The sequence below is a fragment of the Camelus dromedarius genome, chromosome 10 (assembly GCF_036321535.1).
Source record: "Camelus dromedarius isolate mCamDro1 chromosome 10, mCamDro1.pat, whole genome shotgun sequence".
NCBI lineage: Eukaryota > Metazoa > Chordata > Mammalia > Artiodactyla > Camelidae > Camelus > Camelus dromedarius.
The window spans coordinates 19,130,232-19,151,299 of NC_087445.1; the positions used below are offsets into that span (position 1 = coordinate 19,130,232).

At 35.5% G+C, this 21,068-nt stretch overlaps 1 protein-coding gene across 8 annotated transcripts in view; it reads right to left on the reverse strand.

Moving 5' to 3' along the window:
• Positions 1–21,068, reverse strand: part of FOCAD (focadhesin) — a 234,736-nt gene that overhangs the window by 76,965 nt on the left and 136,703 nt on the right. For all 8 annotated transcript variants that reach the window (XM_031449632.2, XM_064490168.1, XM_031449629.2 and 5 more), the window contains 6 exons: positions 18,887–19,021; positions 17,073–17,123; positions 16,202–16,285; positions 10,263–10,401; positions 5,755–5,940; positions 549–670 (listed from right to left, as the gene is read on the reverse strand). In XM_031449632.2, the coding sequence (XP_031305492.2) occupies positions 549–670; positions 5,755–5,940; positions 10,263–10,401; positions 16,202–16,285; positions 17,073–17,123; positions 18,887–19,021 (717 nt within the window). The remainder of the gene's footprint in view (positions 1–548; positions 671–5,754; positions 5,941–10,262; positions 10,402–16,201; positions 16,286–17,072; positions 17,124–18,886; positions 19,022–21,068) is intronic.

The following is a 21,068-nucleotide window of genomic DNA, read 5'->3' on the forward strand; positions in this document are numbered from 1 at the left end:
GCTATGATCTGCAATGATCAGATTTCATGCAAATCATCTAATGGTATCACATAATTTTACTTTAAAAGGGTGCCCTAAAAGGAAAGTAAAATAAACTCTAAAACCAAAGGTTTTTTTTCCCCTAAACACTCTTATTTACTGTTGATTCCCAACATTCACAAAATATACACATTGGTGCCCTACATACTTTCAAAGGAGTAGAATTAAGAAATAGGAAAGAATATTTCTTTAAATAATAAATTGCTATTTATTCTGAACAATGGAAGTTAAACACTGATGAAATAAACCAAAATCCTAGATACTACTCCCTAAAAGGCTAGGCAGTAGGGGAAGCATGCCAGTTTTTTTGAGAAACACATCAAAATATTTTAGTATCCAGTTGGGTCAACTATTTTGCTTGTCTTTTAAGGCAACTTACATTAATTATGATTAAGAGAAAAATAATTTCCAAACATACACTAAATTTCATGGGCCCAAAGTGCAGGAGGGAATCCCCAAAACATATACAAGCAAGAAGAACCTGTTACAAAGTATGGGAAGGCACCCACCTCATGCACTAGAGCCAGCGAGGTCTGCTTGAAACTTCGCCCTCTACTGGCCATCAGTCGATTCAATGGTTTGCCATCTTTACTCTGATATGTTGAAATATCATAGCAAAATAACATACCACCTTTAAAAAAAGAAGAAACTTATAAAACCATTCCTTACGGGAAAACTTCATTAAGTTCTCAGTAATCCAAATTCAATCAATCTGGATAGAGATATTTAGAAATTAAAAGAACTTGCTATGCAAATTATGATTTTTAACTGTTGGTGTCAGGAAAGAAAAAAATAGAAAAGATACAAGAAGTTACCAGATTGAAACTACCACTTATTTACAAGCCTTACTCATTTGTAAATAAATAAGATGTGAATTGTAAATTTTATCATTTTAAATTTTGTGAACTGTTACTTCTAGAGACTCTAAACTCTTTTTTAAAACTAAATCTCAATTACAGAGAAATGCTTGCACAAGTCAGTCTTCGTGAACTCCTGATAACAGGGGTTCCTTTAGTTTATACCCACAAGTGGACGAGTTTTCCCTCATACCTGAACTCACATACATTCAATCTCCCTTTTTTCCTCCCTCTTCCTTCTCTAATTCTTCTCCCAAAACTAAGTTGAATTTACAGCATCAGCTGGCCCCCAGTGGCATTTGAAAAGCAAAAGCAGGCAGCCAAATGCTAGACTATGAGTTAGGGTAGTCTTGGAAACTGAGTAATTTTGAGCCAATGAGAAGACATATTCAAGGACTAAGATAACTTAAAACAGAGATGATTACGTTTTAAAATATCTCTTCCTGAAGTATGATATAAGGAAAAGTACACATATCATAAGCATCCAGCTCAATGAATTTTCATAAACTGAATGAACATATGTAATCAGCACACAGATCAAAACAAAACATTATTAATATCCCAAAGTCCTCTCATGTCTAATTCCAGTCACATCCACCCCCACCCCAAAGGTAACAATCTTCCAGCAACCCTTTTGCCTTCTTTGGTAATTTAGGTAACTAGAATTAGGCTGTATATACGCTTCTATATCTGGCTTCTTTCACTCAACATAATCGTTAAGAATCATTCATATTGTTACTGGCAGTTGTAGTATATGCATTGTCATTACTGAATAGTACTCCATCATGTGACTATACCATTATTTATTTATCCAGTTTACTGTCAACAGGTATTTAGATACCTTCCAAGTTTAGGGCTACTCAATGCTGTTTATGCTGCTTGGGTAATAGCTAGGTAACTGGGTATAAATTTGTTCAGTACCAGTTTTCCAAACTGGTTGTACTAACTTACATTCCCAGCAGCAGCTTTCGTTGCTCCACATATTTATCAGTATTTCATATTACCCATCTTTTTTCATTTTAGCCATTCTGTTAAGTATGTCATGGTATTTTACTGTGGTTTTAATTTGCATTTCTTAGATGTCTAATGAAGTTGACCATCTATTCATATGTTCATTGGACATTTGAATACTCTCTTTTTGAAGGGTAAGTTCTTTTTCCTGTTTTTCAATGAGTGCCTTTTCCTTATTGATTTGTAAAAATTCTTTATATATTCTAGATACGAGTCCTTTATCAGATATACGTATTATAAATACCTTCTCTCATTCTGTGGCTTGCCTTTTCACTCTCAATGGTGTATTTTGATTAACACATGTTCCTAATTTTAATAGAATTTGTTACTTTTAAAAACTAGAACTTTTAATTATAGGATCATTTGTTGAAAAGTTCATCCCTTTTCTCCACAACACTGCAGTGTCACTTTTATAACAAATCTGGTGACCTTGTATGTGTGGGTCTGTTTCTGGAAACCCCACATTCTTCCATTGGTCAGTTTGTCTATCCTTGCACCAATACCATACTGTCAATTATGGTGACTTAATAACAGGTCTTGAATTTGGTAACGTGTATCCTCCTACTTTGTTTTTATTCTTCAAGATGACCTTAGCTATTCTTGGTCTTCTGCATTTCCTCATAAATTTTACAATCAGCTTGTCAATTTCCAAGGGATATTGACTGGGATTGGGTTGAATCTATATGCTAACTTGAAAAGAACTTATTTTTACAACATGGAGTCTTCTAGTCCATAAATATTGTAAATCAATCCATTTAGTACCATTTCTTTAATTTTTCTCCATAATATTTTATAGCTTACAGTATAAGGGTTTTACATACTGCTTGCTAAATTTATTCTTGGTACTTGATGTTTTTTGATGCTACTATAAATGGTATAATTTTTAAATTTCATTTTTTGTTATGGTATGTAAAAATAAATAATTGATTTTTATATATTGACCTCTGTATGTATGCAGTAACCTTGCTGAATTCATTTTTTAATCCTAATTAGTCTGTAGTTTTGAGTTTTCTACATACACAATCACAACAACAGCAAATAATGACTATTTTATTTCTTCCTTTTTAATCCTTATGACTGTTAATTCTTTTTCTTGGCTAGTTATGGCCTAGTTATGGCCTCCATCATGATACTGAATAATACTGGTGATAACAAGCATCCACATCTTTTTCCCAATCTCAAGGAGCAGAAGTTTCATTATTTCAGTATCAAGTACAGAGATTGCATTGTAGATGTTCTTTATCAGAATAAAAGAAGTTCCCTTCTATTCATAGCTTAATGAGAGAGTCTTTTTTGTATCATGAATAGGAGCTAAGGTTTTCAAAGGCTATTTCTGTATCTATTGCATCTATTGAGGTCATCTAAAGATTGTACTGCCTTATTCTATTAATCTAATAAATTATATTGATTTTCAAATATTAAATTAACCCCTTGTATGTACTGCTGAATTCAATTTTCTAACATTTTGGGGGGATTTTCGCAACTATGTTCATGGAAGACACTGGTTTGTTATATTCCCTTCTTGTCCTTGGTACAAGATTATGCTGATCTTATCAAGAGTGTTCCTTTTTTTTTTTTATAATTTTCTGTTAGTGTTTATAGAGACCATTATTATTTCTCCCTCAATTTTTTTGAAGAATTCACCAAGGAAGCAATCTACACCTAGGGTATTCTGTGTGGGAAGGCTATTACAGATTCAATTTCTTTAATGCAGATCAAAGTGTTCATATAGTCTATTCCTCCTGTCAGTTTGCAGAGTTTTATATTTTGACATCTCATCTAATCTGTGAAAATTGGCTAAAAGTTCTTTATAATATTCTTTAATTTTTTGAATGCTGTAGGGTCTGAAGTGGTGTCTCCTTTGCTGTTCCTAATATAGGTAATCTGTATTTCTCTATTTTTTTTGTTCAGACTTACCATGGCTTTATCAATTTTGTTAAACTTTCCAAAAAAATTAACTTTTGGCTTTGCTGATTTTCTTTATTTTATGTTTTTTATTGTACTGATTTTTATTTTTCTTGTTATTATTCCATCCTTTATCATTTATTTAAGCTAATTTATTTTTTTTTCTAAGTTTCTTGAAATGGAAGTTTAAATTATTATTGTTTTCCTTATTTCTTTTTTCAATATATGTATTAAGGGTATAAATTTCCCACTAACACTGTTTTAGATACATCCCACAAGTTGTATTTTGACATATTTTCTTTATCATTTAGTTCAAAATATTTTCTAATTTCCATTTTGACTTTTTTCTAGCACTTTTTCACTGTATACTTGACAGTGCTTGAAAGAACCACAGAAATTCTAAATGATGGTTTTCTTTTATCAGAGAGGAGTTTCTCCTCTGTTAGAGAGAGTGAAGGACTGATGATCTCAATTTATTCAGGGATTTAACTGAGTTAGGCTGAATTATAGCTTTGATAAATCTCAGTCCACCTCTGGTTCAACCCTGTTCCTAGGACAGCCTCATCAAGATTTTCAACTGACAGTCTAGTCAGTCCTTGACTCCACAATACAGAAAGATTACAGAAAATTCAGATCTGTCCTTGGAGGTTTTCAGCTTAGCTTTTAACTTCCCATCCCATAAAGCTTCAAAATTTGACAAATATTTTAAGGGAGAAACAGGCTGTGTGTTTGAAGGCCCTCAAGTCCCCAGTTTTGTCACTCAGGTTACCACATAAATGTCAAGATCTCTTTTGGTTTCTTTGCCTCCTGTACCTCTTGTTACAGTCAAGCCTGAATTTCAGTCTCTAGCTGAGGCCAGAATTAGTAAGTGTATCCAGGTAAAAGAGCTGTAGATTGTCAGTATTCATTCACTATTTGTGCACTTTGTTTTCAGGCCCATTCTCCTAACCAGTCTTTATTTCCTAAGCACCACAAGACTGGAGATTTCATGGCCTCTCAGAAGCATCAGCCTAGTTCTTTTAACTTTCAATGCAAACTCAAAATTCATTAAGTATATTATGAGGAAAACCTCCAGCTTGTCACCTGTATTAGTCAAACTCTTCAGAGAAACAGAACCAACAGGATATAGATATACAGATAAGCAAGAGGAGACTTATTAGGGAAATTGGCTCTTAAGATTATTGAGGCTGAGAAATCTCACAATCTGTTCTCTGCAAACTGAAGAATCAGCAAAGCCAGTGGTGTGATTCAGTCTGAGTCAGAAAGCCTGAGAACCAGGGGCACCAAAGGCCAAAGGCATCAGAAGGTGGATCTCACAGCTCAAGCAAAGAGAGCCAATTCACCCTTCCTCTACCTTTTTGTTCCATTCAGGCCTTCAATTGATCGAATGTTGCCCACCCACATTGCTCAGGGTGGATCTGTTTTACTCAGTCCACTGATTCAAATGCTAACCTCTTCTGGAAGCACACTCACAGACTCAGAAATAATGTTTCCCGGTTATCTGAGCATCGCTTAGCCCAGTCAAGATGACACATAAAATTAATCATCACATTACTCTAGTCCCATGAAACCACTAAAAGCTTCACCGGTTTCTCTATCCTCCAAGAGGCCCCTTCCTGGGTCAATCACCAATCTTAGCCCACAGCCAGAATCAGTGAATATTCCCCATAGGAAGGTGGGGGGATCCATGGAGGACAATCTAAAATGGTCTCCCCATTCTGTAGTTTTAGTCTGTTCTTTGTTTTATCTTACCTATGTCTTTGCTTCTACATTTCTCCAATGGCTATAAAATGAGATTTATTTTTTCATCTATCCAGCTGTGTGTTTAGATGTTAGCAGCAGCAGCAGCAATGCCTTGCCATGCCCTATCACATCCTACTTGAAGAAGAAGTTAAATTATTACATTAAAAACCTGTACCTTGATACCAAGTAGTGTGCTTACCTGCAAGGCCAGGTTTCAAACCTGGTTGCTTGTTTGTTTCATACATTTTTAACATAAAATTGGGGATTCCTGCTACAGTCTTTCCTTGGTCTAAGCGGGCACCTCCTTTTAATGCAGAGTGATACACGCCACGGGGCATATTCACCATTTCCTGCTTCACGAGAGACGTAAAAAATTCTTCCAAAGCTGAAAGAGATAAAAGGAGATCAAAAGTAGAGTAAATACAGTATGCTAGAATAGAAACATTCGTTCCTAACTCATATATACACATACACACAACAACATAGCTATATTTCAGGCCAAATTTCACAAAGTGAGAAAAGAACTCTTGATTCCCATCCCTTTCTTACTCTTCCCCAAGTCAGATCACAGCACCCAGTTACTCAAGCTTAAGGACTTAGTCATTCTCAATTCTTCTCTTTCTCACACTTCTTACATGTAATCCATTAGCAAGTCCTTTTAGATCTACTTTCAAAAATATATCTCAAATACACCCATTTCTCTCCATTTTCACTGCTACTTGCTCAGTCATCATCTTCTCTCTTCCTCAACTGGATGAATTTAAAAACTCGTTTCTTGGTTTCATCTCCTCATGACTGCTCCGTACAAATCATCCTCTTCCCAGAAGCCAGAATTTTATGTTACTCCCTTCCCTAACGTCTTCCAGTGTTTTTCCATTGTACATAGAATAACATCAGAACTTCCGACAATGATCAAGGCTTTCTGTGATCTAGCCCCTGCCTCTCCCTCTGGCCTCATCTCTACCACCCGCCTTCCTTTCTAGCTATATGAAAGGCACGCTTCCATATGGCCTTCTCCCCACTCGAACTCCAAGTTCACATCTAAGTCAAGGCCGCTGCACTTGCTGTTCCTTCCCCCTGGAACACACTCGTCCCTGATTTCCACATGCCTGGCTCCTTCTTGTCATTTAGGTATTTTCAGAGAGGCCTTTCATGACCATCCACCATCCTGTAGTAATATCAGTACACTTTTAAAAAAAAAATTAATCCATTATTTCTTTGCTTGTGCTCCTTCTAATTAAGCCCAAGATCTTTGATTTGATATCTTTACTTACTATAAGGTAATACAGTAATGTAGGATCAGAAATCAATAGGATATCCAAACAAAACACTTGATTTAATACTATAGGTTTATATTCAAGTGTTATTTTCCTAAGATCCACTAGAGGTTGCACAATGCAGAAACAAAAACAACAAAAAATTAAAGCTAAACAAATCATATGGAAAACCAAAAAGGAAACCACTACATGTGCCTCTTATTATAGGAACAAAAAGCAAGAGTCCACCTACCTAAACTGGAATTTCATTCAGAAAAGATCTGAAAGTCTTCTTTAAATTACCATGATTAAATTAAAGGCAGCAAGTGCTTGCTGGAACATCTATTATGGGCCTAGTTCAGTCATTCCCATACAGAACCTTCCTGGGTGTAACCAAGCTTATCCATTCAAAGCCCAGAGAACATCCGCGTAGGATGTTTTCCACTTGTCCCTCCAGATTCATCCTCTCAACCCTACTCTGTGCCCTGGAAGAATAACGTTTCACAACTGCATCACCAGTTTCCTTTATCCTCTGGCTTTTGGTTGGTTTCATCCAACGGAAGACACTCGTAGGAGATCAAAGGGTAAAAACAAAGGTCAAGGCATATACTCCCCAGAAACCCTCCTGCAAAACTGTTCCAGGTTGCCTGCACCCCTCTTTTGAAGGTCCTGGCTCCCCTTAGGCAGCCCTATTTATGACATAGATACTCTCTCTCATTCTCCTAACTGCTACCTCCCCTTACCTCTTTAGGCTTAGGGACATTAACCATTCTGAGATGATTCAACATTGCTTATGAATTTCCTTTAACCTTGAAACACGTCTTTAAGCTGTCCCTTTATTAAACTCTCAATTACTCCCTCTGAAATTCCTGTGAAGACCCTGATCAATACATCATCTAAATGAAAAATGTGAATAATATCCAACTGCAGGTCATATAACCCAATTCCAGTCTGCACATGCACATGTATGACTGCTTTGGGCAGAGTGGGAGTACAAACTTTTCAGAATGTACCTAAGAACCAACTGTCTGTGAGGACAGAATTTCATGCTTCCTCAGAAGGGATTCTGTTCTGGTAAAACCTGATACATGTCAAGAAGTAAGTACACATCTGCACATAGACTAACCCAGGAATGAAAATTTGTCTACTTGTCAAGCTCTTTAGAGAATTAAGGATTCTCAAATAATTCCAGCCCTGAGAGAAGTTTATATGAAGGTAAAATAGAATGAATGCAACTGATATGTATGGTGCCATCTTCCCCCAGCCACTAAGCTAGCCACTAGGAATTTTTTCCATTGTCTTTGAGCCTTGCCCTAGTCTCTTCCTTTCAGATGACCAGGTGAGGACTAGAAAAGAGTTGAAAATGTGTAGGACACATAGTATCAGATACAAATTTTTAAAACAAACCAAATGTCCTTCAACAGATGAGTGAATAAAAAAAACATTGTGATATATTTTATAATGTAATACTACGCAGCAATAAAAAAGAACATAGAATTGATACAGGCAACTATTTGGATGAATCTCAGACACTATACTAAGTGAAAAAAAAAGAGCTAATCCTCAAAGCTTACATACTGTACAGAAAAATAAACTGGTGAAATCTCATTAGGTCTATAGTTTAGTTAGTAGTATTGTACCAATATGAATTTCCTTGTTTTAATAATGAACTAAGGTTATATGAGATGTTATTAATGGGAGCAGCTGGGTGAAAGTACATGGGAACTCTCTGAACCATTTTTGCAACTTCTTGTAAGTCTAAAATTTATTTTAAAATTCAAAAAAAATTTAAATCAATACCAGTAACATTCCTATTTAAAATAATGCAAATTACTGGATTTACTTTGCAGCTTCTTCTATGTTTACTTGAGAGGAACCAAGAGGAGAAAAGGGCTAGGATTTTCTTACACTCGGTGCAATCCAGTTTTCTACCTGTTGAACCTAGAGATCTAATATATGTCATCCGCCCTGTACCTTTTAGGATATACATTCCTAAGGCTGGTGCTTTTTTCCCTGGTTCTTTTTCTGAGTTCTCCAGTAATAGAGGGAAAGTGAGGAACAGAAAAATGAAGAACTTTGCTCACGGTGACACGGTTTGCCAGAGACAGCCAGCCTCTAGATCACTCATCTGACTTTAATTATTGAATTTTTCTCAAATAGACACAATTGTTGATCTCAAACCCTCCCCTTCTTTCTCAAGGAAAGACACCAGCAACCATCAAGTACAAACAACGCGGAAGAGCCAGTTAACGGTCACCTCAGCACTGCTAATACCGGGTGAACAGAAACAACAGCACATCTCGGCAACAAACATCTTCCCCTTTCTTCTGATACCACAAGACTGGGGTGAGGAATCCATGTAAGAGGGAACAAAGTCATTAAAAAAGCCCAAGAAGACTGCTAACTCTAAGGTTATTTGGGGTACAGGAGGACTTCGGATAACCAAAGGCTTTCTCCTTTCTTGGACTCACTATTAACTGCAAGGTAGGTCCTAGACTGTGAAGAGCCTTAAGGTAGGATGTGGGGATGAACAGAAGAAAGGAACAGGGAACAAACCTTGTTCTGCACATGAGGAGAAAAGAAAAGATCAACTCTACATTAAACTGTTCAGTTTTCTCTAGTGAAAGCAGACAAGGATTTGGGACAAGAGCTTTGCCTAGCAATAAACACTAGCGTATAATTTGGCTGAATTCCTCAGGAATCTCCATGTGCGATGAAGCCAAGAATAAAAACTTCCAACATTACAGACTAGTGAGATTATGACTGAGAAGATAAAGATATTTCTTGCATTGACTGAACTTAACTTTCAGAGATTAAATTTTTACATCCATGAACATTCAAGGCAGAATTGGGACAGAACAAGATAATAGATACATGATTGAGAAAATGTTGGCTAATACTAAATTAGAATGATTAGATAGAATGAGAATAATTTTGTTTTAATGTCAAGGTCCTGTAACTTTATATCAAAAACTGAATGATCATACAATTTAATCCAGTTTTTAAAATGTTAATGTATAGCTCTCAATTATTGGTACCAGCTTTGGAGTAATTATAAAAAAAAAATTATAATGATAAAACTACCCAGTAAATTTGAAGATTCTAATGATCTTTTCACTTAGCTTATACAATAAGCTAAAGAACCATTTGAATCAGTGACTTAAAGCTCCAAAGCAAATTTGTCTTATAGAATAAATTTAGCTTTTGCAATGAATTTAAATGTTTCAGTGAAAATAGCTGTTTAAACTAGTTTTCCAGTTCAATTTTATTCGAGTCTAACATTTTTCAGTGTTTTGAACACCATCCCACCTCCAGCACTCCCTATAGAACACAGATAGTACATAAGCATTTAAGATTAAAGTAAGCTGTAATATGTACACATCACAAAAGAGCACAATGAAGCAAAAATCACTGAAAAATTCTAGCTTCCCTGACACCAAATAGGAGTCACCTGGTAAAACCAGAGGAGCAGTGAGTGACAACAGGTTGAGATAGCACGAGCCAGGCACTGAAAGATCCACATCCTTTTCATCCCCCTCCTCATCTTCATCTTCATCTAGCTCATCAGGAACCTGGATTTCTGGTCTTACCTGAAATGACAGAGAAGGCCATACTAGAACATTATGTAAAATCTTTTCTTTGTCCTTTTTATGCTGAGATTCAAAAACTGGGTTAGACTCATTGCTCTAGAATGTCAAAAGACCATTAAAATTAATTTTAAAAAATCTATTCATTTTTAGATTAACTACATGGTAAACTCTAATCTTCTTCTTAGATACAATCCCAGATCCATGTAAAGAACTAATGGTAATAGAGCAAGGAAATCACCATATACCAGCCTAAACAATGATTATTATAGATAGCTAATAAAATTTTACACCATCCAACAATAAAAAGCAAACACTCACACATTCAATATATTGAACTACTATGGTCTATAATTAAACATTTGCCTTGTCTGCATACATTTTTAAAAAATTTGTAATTTCAGCCACATCTCAGTGACAAAGCTTAAAATCTTCTAAAAGAATATATAGTAGGGAATCAGGAAATTCAGAATGCTTTAGTTGACATTTTTTTAGACTTGGTAGTTTGTTGCTATAGAATATAAAACACTAAAATCTGTAATTGGTAGCTATACTTTATTGTGCATAATTTTCAGTTTGAAGATTTTTGTGGTTGTTCTGTGATTAGTTAGTTTTGTTTGAACCAAAAATCAAAAACGTAAGATTACCACTATTGTAGTTTCCACAAGATATAACTGTCAAGTAATTAATTAAATTTTTAATGCTTTCAATGACACACCGTCATATTGCCCACATAGAGATAATCAAGCATTAGGGGAGGAAATCAAAATATATAAAAGTGGTTGCTATAACCATAAAGTGCCAGAACCCAGTCATTACCATTAGCCTGTCTCCCGGAGTTATTTTTAGAAATAATTAACAATTCCTGCAGACTGCCTTCTTCATAGGTCCCCAAAGCACTGTTCCATTTAGGAGCTACACTGAGTCAGGATTCTTACAGGGGGATAAAAGAAAACAGAGAGAAAATGCTTCTCTCAAGTATAATAACCTCAACTCCAATGAAGCCTTCAACCATAACTGGTGTTCTTATCACTAGTGAAGGAGTGAAAGCAACCTGACCACCAAGCACTTTCCAAGACAAGATTTAATTCTAATTCAGTCCTGAGGATCTAATTCTCTGAGGACCCAGCGAGCCATAATTACAGACATAACAATGATGTATGCTCCGAAGAGGGCATGCCCGCATTTGTTGATATCACTGCACACCAGAGAAATCCTGGCACATTTGCAAATCTTTCGGTTCTGACAAGTAGGCTTTTCCAAGTGTCTCTGGTCTGCATATATACTTGGAATTTGCCATGATTAGTATCATCAAGAGGTATCTTAGAGATTCTAACCAGTCCTAGTTGCCTAAAAAGTTCTAAAAAAAAGGAGTTGATTCTGGGTCCATTTACTTTGTTTCCTGACTTTTTTACACATCATAGTACAAATTAAAAATAATATTTGAACAGCATACAGGGGAAAGAGACAATAAGGCTGACAGATGGAGACTACATTAATAACACCAGTTACTACACCAGTGCATCAGAACACTGGGAAGCTCTGATATACCTCATATTCACAAATGATAGGAGACTGAGGGAGGTGGAAGGCAGTGGTAAACACTTAAGCTAATATGAAAACTCAGGGATGGTGAGGATGTGGAGAAATCAGAACCCTCATACATAGCTGGTGGGAATGTAAAATGGTGCAGCCCCTTTGGAAAACAGCCTGGCAGTTTCTTAAAAAGCTAAATGCAGAATTACCATATGGCCCAACAATTCCACTCCTAGGTATATGATCAAGAGAAATGAAAATATATGGTGGATTCATCCATCTTAAGTTGTCTAATTCTGCATTCACATAATTGGACAGACACCTATATCAATTTATCTGCTATGTGGTCAACAACGTATGCCTGCACCTTACATATGCATGTATTTTAACAAACTACGGGTGTACTGCAATTTAAGTATAGATGATGTACTCTGCCTACTTATAATGGTAGGATTATTCCTTCAATTTTGCTTCTTTAAAGGTGAATTGATTCTCCTGAACCAATCAGTACTTGTTGTTAGACCTTGGTTTCATTCCATTTCCCTCTTCCTCTGTTCACCTCTTAAAGTACTTGTTCCAGCCTCCCTGTGCGAGCCCCAGGGTTCTCCCTTGGCTTGTGTGCAACAACTGATCAAGATCAACATGAGTGCAACTAAGGAAAATCAAGGGAAGTCATGTGAAAGAATGCATGTTAAAACTATAAAATGTTGGTAATTATATTAGCTACTAAAACATCCAGGAAAACTGTATGTTTAGAATACACACACACACACACACGCACATGCACACACCAACTACACCCTTCCAGTTATAGCTAAGCTTTGTGGAATAAACTTAAATGGAGACCCAAATATAAAATGATCAATGACTTTTAAAATCTGCTTTATGTTGAATATTGGAAAGCTTATCCTACAAAATTCCTCACTACAGGTTCTGAGCCAGGTAACCTTTCAACTACCTTTCTGTGTATGTAACCTATGAAAATCCAGGAGTTTGTGCATAAACAGAGGATTTTATTTGGAACACGTCAAATATCTGCATAAATTCATTTAAAAAGAGAAACAGCTTCTGATGAATGCAATGACATTCACTTAAATCAAAGTTGAACAGGTTACACCATATTAATAACAACCCAGGGTGCATAATGAGTTCTTTTATATTACTTCTAAAATTAACTCCAGAGATCAACAACATAATCATCTTAAGATCTCTGAAATAAAAAGTTCAATTTTTAAACAGTCAAATATTTTTAATGAACCCAAGTCAGAGAGAAGAGTCAACCTATATGTTTATCCATTACTGATTATTTTACCAAAAAGACAATTCTCTACAGTTTTCTGTTTATTTCATTTTGGAGGGTTGTGGGGGCACTAAAGAAGGCAGAGGAGAAAGATAAACAGCTAAAAAGACAAAGAAATACAAACTAAAAGGGAAAAATCATTCATGTCTATTTTTTAACACTGAAATCAATAGGTCCTCAAAGAAAACTTCTGACCAACTTTAGATTCACATGTTTCAAGTGGTTAAAAATAATATTTTTAAAAACCAACAAACATATGGATTCATTCACTATTCCCAGCTCATAAGATGGTCTAGCACTTAGCATACATCCAATACACAAATAAACCAATGCAATATTAAGATTCTATTATCAATAATCCCACAGAACTTCCTAATGACAAACCAGTGACAAAAAAGATGAGTTAATGAATTTGGTTTTCAAATCCCTAACTCACAGGGTATCTCATTCAGCTGTACTCTCCATTGACATTTTCCATCTTACCTTAGATGTACTGTTTTAGTTAACCCTAAATCTTCCGTCTGCCACTCCTCTAATGCCTTTTGTTTTACCAGCCTGTTAGCGTTCAACAAGTTTCATAGTTTAAGTTGATACATCAATAAACAAGAAATCTTTCTACAGTAAATTTAAAGAAAGGCAGTACTTACAAAAGTGGCTGAATTATAATCCACAAATGTAACCATGTTGATAAGCATGCATTGTATCTTTTTAAAAAAGTTTTCTGCTTGAGATTCACAGTAGGCTCAGTTAAGAGATTATTTCACAGTTTCCACAAACAGAAAAAGAGAACGTGGATGTACTTTCACTGGGAAGGTACACAGGTAGCCTTCAGTTTTGCGAGTGAGCCAAACTGCCCTTGGCGCAGAGTGAGAAATCTCTGACAACAAGGAAGGATCCTAGACTTTACATTATAGGGAGTCCCTACCTGGCAGGGACTTCTGAAACAACTGCAAATCTGTTTTCCTAGAAAATGAGCCGCAGTTTCACATCACTGCCATCATCTACAAAACAGAAGTGGGAGCTGACTGGGTTGTATCCTTAGCTTCTGGGGACTTGTTTGGAGTATGAACATACTGACCACTTTCCGGACTTTTAGGCCTCAGGTATTCAGACAATCAAACTGACAATCAGTAATGAATAAAAAGAGGAAGAAGAATGCATGGTGTGATCTTGGAAGCAATGATTCTCCAGGAGGAGGCGGGTCCTCGGTGTCAGAAGCTGGGGCCGGAGTGGGGTAGACCATTATGTCCTCTTATCTTAATCCCAGTTTACAACATCCACTAAAGTGAACCACTGTTACTTATGGGAGTGGGTCATAATCCCAGAAGGGGGTTAGGGCAGAAAAAAGTTGAAAAGCATGGCTTAAAAAGGTTAGAGATTTCCTTTATAGCTCTTCACGCTTTGCTGGTAAAAATCCAAGCATATATAGAAACTCCAACTCTAAATGCATCACTACCCTTTATGTTGGAAGGTATAATGAGCCATTTATGGCTATTCAAGGATCAGAGGATACAGAAGAGTTAGATTTAAAAAAAATCTAATATTTGACTGAGTATAGCACTTAACTGAGTATTAACTCTAACAAACATAGTAAGAAACTGAATATAAACCCGAAAAGGAAAAAATACAAACATATCAATATTTAAAGAGGCAGAGACTAAACAGTCAAGAGTATATATGGGAGTTACTTAATAAAAGCTATTACTCCAGCTGGAATACTTCAGTAATAACACCTAAAAATAAAGGCAATCATTATGCTGTGATATAAATTAGTGAGTGCTTATTTAAAATAATAATAATAATAAAAAGTATCTTGCCAGATACTGTAGTTAATCTATTGGTACGAGTTTCCACACTAAATTTAACGTAGCTTTTTTCTCCTTTTCTTTCTCTCTCTCTCTCTTTTTAAAAGAAGTTATGGGTATTGTTAGTCACCACAGTGCAGTCTGAAATCCCATCTTTTTTTATTTTAAAAGTCACAGAACAGCTTTTCTTAAGGCTTCCTGTTTGAGATAACTGCACGACAAGCTAGCCAATCTGTCTTTGAGTTCTCAGTAACATGGGAAATCCTGCCTTGCTCAGGATTTGGTTTTACAAGAGCCAATCTTCAGTCCCTCCAATTCAATTCAAAAAACAGAAGTTCGCTTGGTTCCTACTGGCATCTAATCTATCAATCCAGAAGAAAAATTCAACCCATTTTAATGCCTGAGGGTCCCAAGAAATTCACAACAAAACTTCTTTCCATTTGACCTCAAGAACTGATTCTGGGTGATGTTACATATAAGTTCTCCTAACACAATGTCTTTCTCACACTCTAAAGGCATTCAATAAGCATTTGTATACCTTTGAACTACTTAACACAACCTGATAATTTAAAGCCAGTTATATTACATAGATATTAGAAAAGGTTGTATATTTTTAGTTTAGTTTAAAAACTAAGATAATGTCACACAATGTGTTAATCTTTAAAAGACAGTGATATTTTCTTCATTTACTTCTCTGGGACTAACCTATATATCGTTTCAAATTAAAATAATAAATACTTTTTTTTCACATGGCATCTCAATTCTGTATCACAAAGATCTTTGGCTGCACAGGTGGTATGCAGACCATGCTTGGATGTGAAATCTAAGATGGTGTACACTAACTAGATAAAGTGGTTCCTATAGTGACACAGATCTTGCCATGGGCACAGGCGTGCAGTCATTCACCCAGTCACCTCATGGAGACTTCGTTTGCTCCACAAGTGTCTTTCATCTGCTGCAAAGAAAATTAAGTTCATTATCTGTGAAGTCTAAGACCTCTACCATCTTTCACAGATTAAGCAAATAATGAATATGAATTTTTATCTTTTATGGACGACATATCTAGAGTTACAGGTAAGAATCTCAGGGTGAGAGAGGGACACAAATGAAACTATAAAATCCAGCAGTAAAGAGGTACCAGTGAGAAAGCAGAAAGGCCTACCTGTTCAGGCAGATGAAGGATGGTGTGCTCTCCGGCACTAAAGTGTGACAGAGATTTATAAGCAGCATTTGCTACAACTGGGTCCTAGACAGAGTAAAAGTAAAATAAACAAAAGAAACAACATGTATTAAACAGCAACTCTGGAGGAACAAAGAAAATCTTCCCTCACCAACCTCAAAGTTCTATGGTCTGGGCTTTGGAGATGGTATTCAAGCCTTGCTTAATATGTCCCAATTAAAAATAAAGAAAACAGCATTGCAGAGAGACATCAGAAGGACCAGGTTTTTATCCTAGTTGGGAACCTTAAACGTAAAATAACTCATAATCACTCCGGTCCCCATGAGGTAGATGGTTTGTCAGAAGGACTATGGGGTTTAGAGTCCAAGGGGTCTGGAACTGGACTCTGATTCTCTAGCTACCAACAGGGAAAGCTGGCCTTTTGGAATGTAAGATTTTTCACTAGTGAGGCAGGTAGAACATCACCAACACCCTCTCCTCTATACAGCTTGTTTGGAAATGACAGCCGAAAAATGGAGTGGACTTGCTGTTTGTTTGATGTGCTTACTGGCGGAGGGAAGGGCAAAGCAGGAAAGAGGAAGGACCATTAAAACTACGAGACAGTGGCAACAGTCCCTCTTCAAGCTGCCAGCTTCAGAAAGTAATAAGCGCATTTTATGGTTTAAAAAAAAAAGGTATTAACTGGCATAAATTATGAATAATTTTTAAAATCTAAAATAAATTTTTAATAGTCACAATTCTTATAAAACCAAGAAGGCAGCATCTCAAGGGAGTCATATTTTCATCTTAAGAGTCTTATTTCCCAGTTCTTTTCCCAGCTTGGTTCTGGTTCACTGACACCCTGTGCTGGTACCTTGTTTTGAGTGTGGTTCCAGAGGAAGCTGAGGACTTGAACTTTAAAATTCTGAAAAATCAACAAACAACAGAATAAATTTTTAAGACAAAGAAAAAATTGAGAATAAACAATGTAAAGTAGTAAATGTGGAAATTAAATCACTTTAAACTTATTCACTAGTGAATGACTTAATCTATATTTACCCGTCATTCATAAAATGAAAATACTCAGAAACTGACTCATCATTTAAACATATGGATATGTTCAACATGATGAGTTTTTAAAATGATTAAATTCAGGAACCTAACCAGTTCTTTCTGACCTCTCAAGTCTTAGTACAAATGTCATTCCCCTGTTTAATGCCACTGTCCCTAATCCCCTACCCAAACCAAAATAAGATGCCAGTGAAAAATAATGCAAAATTCGAAGGAAAACATAGCCCAAAAGACAACTTACAGCTTACCAGTGTAAGCAAACATAAGAAACCAACACAAAAACCACTTCATAAATTAACCTGTAATAAAATCTGCATAATTTAAAGTATAAGCCATACAAAGGTATATGGGTTCAGCCCCTGAAGACAGAAAATAAAAATACATATTACATACAAAGACCTTATTTTGGATTTTAGTCTTAGCTCCTTATCAGTAGTAGCTGGACAGACTTTCTGACAAATAAGGGTATACACCCATGAACAGCAGCCGTAAGAAAGACTGTTGGTGAACTACACACTCCAGGAGTCTTGAATTGATTCTTTTTTTCAATACCCTAAGACAAAAGCCCAAATGTGAGAATGAACTCACAATATCCTGTATTGGTTCACTCATTCATTTAACAACTACTTTCTGAATATATACATTATGTGCCATTATGCTAGGTATTGTATCCTTGGTGAGGACAAATTTGATTTTATTCATTGTGCAGCTTTTAGAATGATTAGGAGTATTATCCCACAATCCTGTCTTATCATGCAATCTGAAACAAGTAAGGGGGTTATTATTGGAACCGCATGGAGGGCTGGTTTATCAAAGTCTCTGAAGCACTAAATAAAAGTTCACCAAGGCTTCAAGTGAAAATCAACTGAGGCTCTTCGAAGGACAAGGAAAAAAAGAAAGGTGAGCTTGAAAGGGAATATGGCTACAGAAATGGAGATATAAATAAATTCACCATCCTCTCATTTCATTCAAAGAAGAGATAATGAAGAAAATGTTAAGCAGAAATATGTGAATCTTATAGTAAAGTATCTTTCACCAAGTGTTTCAATTCATTACAAAGACAAACACTGACTAGTTCATTAAATTATTATCCTTTTTACAATTGCCTTCAGTGAAAAGTACAGATGAAGAGCATACATGTACATAGAAAATATAAACTAACATGCAAAAATCAAATCTCTATGTCCAAGCTAGAATCAAAACACAAATGACACAATGTCTGTACTACTAGGCGAGTCTGCTGTGCCACATTAAAGCCTTAATAACATATTTTTAGAACTTAAAACATCAACAAAATGAATTTAAAATGTTGGCCTCGTGAATTCTATTATTTTAGAAACACTATTTTTAACATACTGACTTTTTAAAAATCTTGACTATATTCTCATAATAAAAACTTGGCATCCTTCATGTAAATAATTCTTAATTACGCAGAACTGATAAGGTGGAAATCCTGCTACTTCTGAGTCCATAAAGATATCAACATGCTGACAGAACAGTGAGTGTTAAAGGATTTTGGGCAATCAAAAGATTATGAATATTTTTCCCAGAAGTTATTATAAAGCATATGTCTTTCCAATGTAGAAATGGACAATTTACTGAGCTCTAAACGCATACCTCATATTCAACTGTATTGACTGTTAAGGAAGGAACCAGAGAAAACAGTTCACTGAGGGTCTTCAAAATGAGGGGTCTCGTGTCACAACTCAGCTTTGGGGAGAGAGCATTCCAAGTGGAGCGAATACAAACCACCTGTGAAGCAAATAAAAAAAGTCAATGTCTAACAAAATCCCAGCTCGTATGAAGCTGTTAGTAAAAGTACTCTTTTACTGTAAGAAAACTTAGGAACAAGAATACTCCTAGAAGTTAAGATTTGATAAGGTATCACCCCTCAAAAGAAGCCTGCCTGACACAATTGCTTTTTTTTACAACTATATTTTCATTAACCAAGAAGTAAAACTCTGTCTCTCTCACACACAAACACACACATACACACAAAATTAACTCCAGATTAGCAACATATATTGTTGAATAGCCATTCTCTGAAACAAAGGGTAAGATAATGTTAGAACATTTCTAAATCCAGGTATTCACAGTTCTTTTAGTTTCTCATCCTTGCTGAAACTGTATCACTACTCAGAAAGCTGGGATATTAAGATAAATAAATCAAATACTCTCAAATCATCTTAAAACTTCTAAAGGGGGTAGGTGAATAATTTTATTATTTAATAGTAATTTAAGACCTTGTCTTAAAAGTCATTTCAGATTGTTAAGAGGCTGTTAAATGATAAAACTAAAGCCCAACAAAAATATTATTTTTAGCTTGACCCAATTTCCTTAAAGCAAGTGTTCTTAGGTCATTTCAGTATCTGGTTTTATGGATATTCAAATATCTTCTTAAGTTCAATTCCAACTACAACAAATGATTTCTTCGCTTACAGATATTTTATTAAAATTTTAAAACTCAGGCAGGAAGAGTGTCCACACAGATAGAATTTAACAAGGATTAATCTATCTAAAACACTCCAATCTCTCAAGCTTCAATTAACACACAATTTATCTTCACCTACAAATATAGATTATTTAGGAAACACTACAAGAGGTAGCAAATGAAAACATGTCAAAGATAAATGAGTAATACATACTTAAGAACACAGATTAAGGAGAGACTCAAAGAAGACAGCAGAAAGAGTATCTCAGAAAACTTGGATTCAGCGCTTTTGCTCTTATTTTCCACTTTCCATGAAACAGCAGAAAAATATTCTTTAACTTGGGATCTACTAAAAAATGACTGTGAGCTGGGGGCACCTTGACCACTCTCGAAAAACACTCCAATAATACATAACCCAAATGATTTGCACAGAAAAATAAAATAAAATAAGGCCCTCTAAAAATGAGTTCATGATAAAAAAAAAACTTTAAAAAACACAGAATGACACAGTCCAACATGAGAATCAGCAAAAACAACAAGCAGCAGGATTATATATTCAAGACCTTCAGAACAAGCAGAAAGTAATACAAAATACTTAAAAGAACTGAAGGTGTAAAACAAGGCATTTGATTCCCAGTAAAAAATAAAAAAGAATATGGCATAATGGAAAAAAAGAGGCAAATCTGGAAAAGAACCAAATAAGATCTCTAAAAATGAAAAATACAGTCACTGAAATAATTAATCCAACAGATAGGAAATTATCCTTAACATAAACCAGATAGATTAGAATTACAAAATATAGAAAAGACATTCAAAGTTGAGTGGCAGTGAATGAGGTGGTCTTTCTTAGGTTTGCCAAGAATTCCTAAAGGAGTTTAATTTTAGAATGACCTTTAGAGAAGTGGCTGATTCCAGGACTGGGATAGGAAAAATATAACATGTCTGGGGCATCGTATGGTAACAGAAAGCAAGAAAGTATTCCAAAAGGGATGTGGACTTGTTGAAAAAGCATAGGAGCCAATCTGAAAAAGTTCCCAATGACCAAATAAATATTCATGAGCCTATACTGGTATAAATACTTGGTTGAATGAATGAGTGAATGAATGAAAAAGACAGACAGAAAGACAGGAAGGAAGGAAAGAAGGAAGGAAGGAAGGAAAAAAGATAGAGAAAAAAATAGCTCTTTCTTATAGAAGAATTCCGATTAGTAAATGTAGAAGCAATGAAAGAAATAAAAAATTACCATTACACAAATACCATAGGAATAATTGTCAAAGGCAAGATCTGCTGATGGATGTTAAAATTAGTGGGCAAAGATTTGAGAACAAATACAACTGGATAGTCTCAAAGTATCTCCTCCAAGAAATT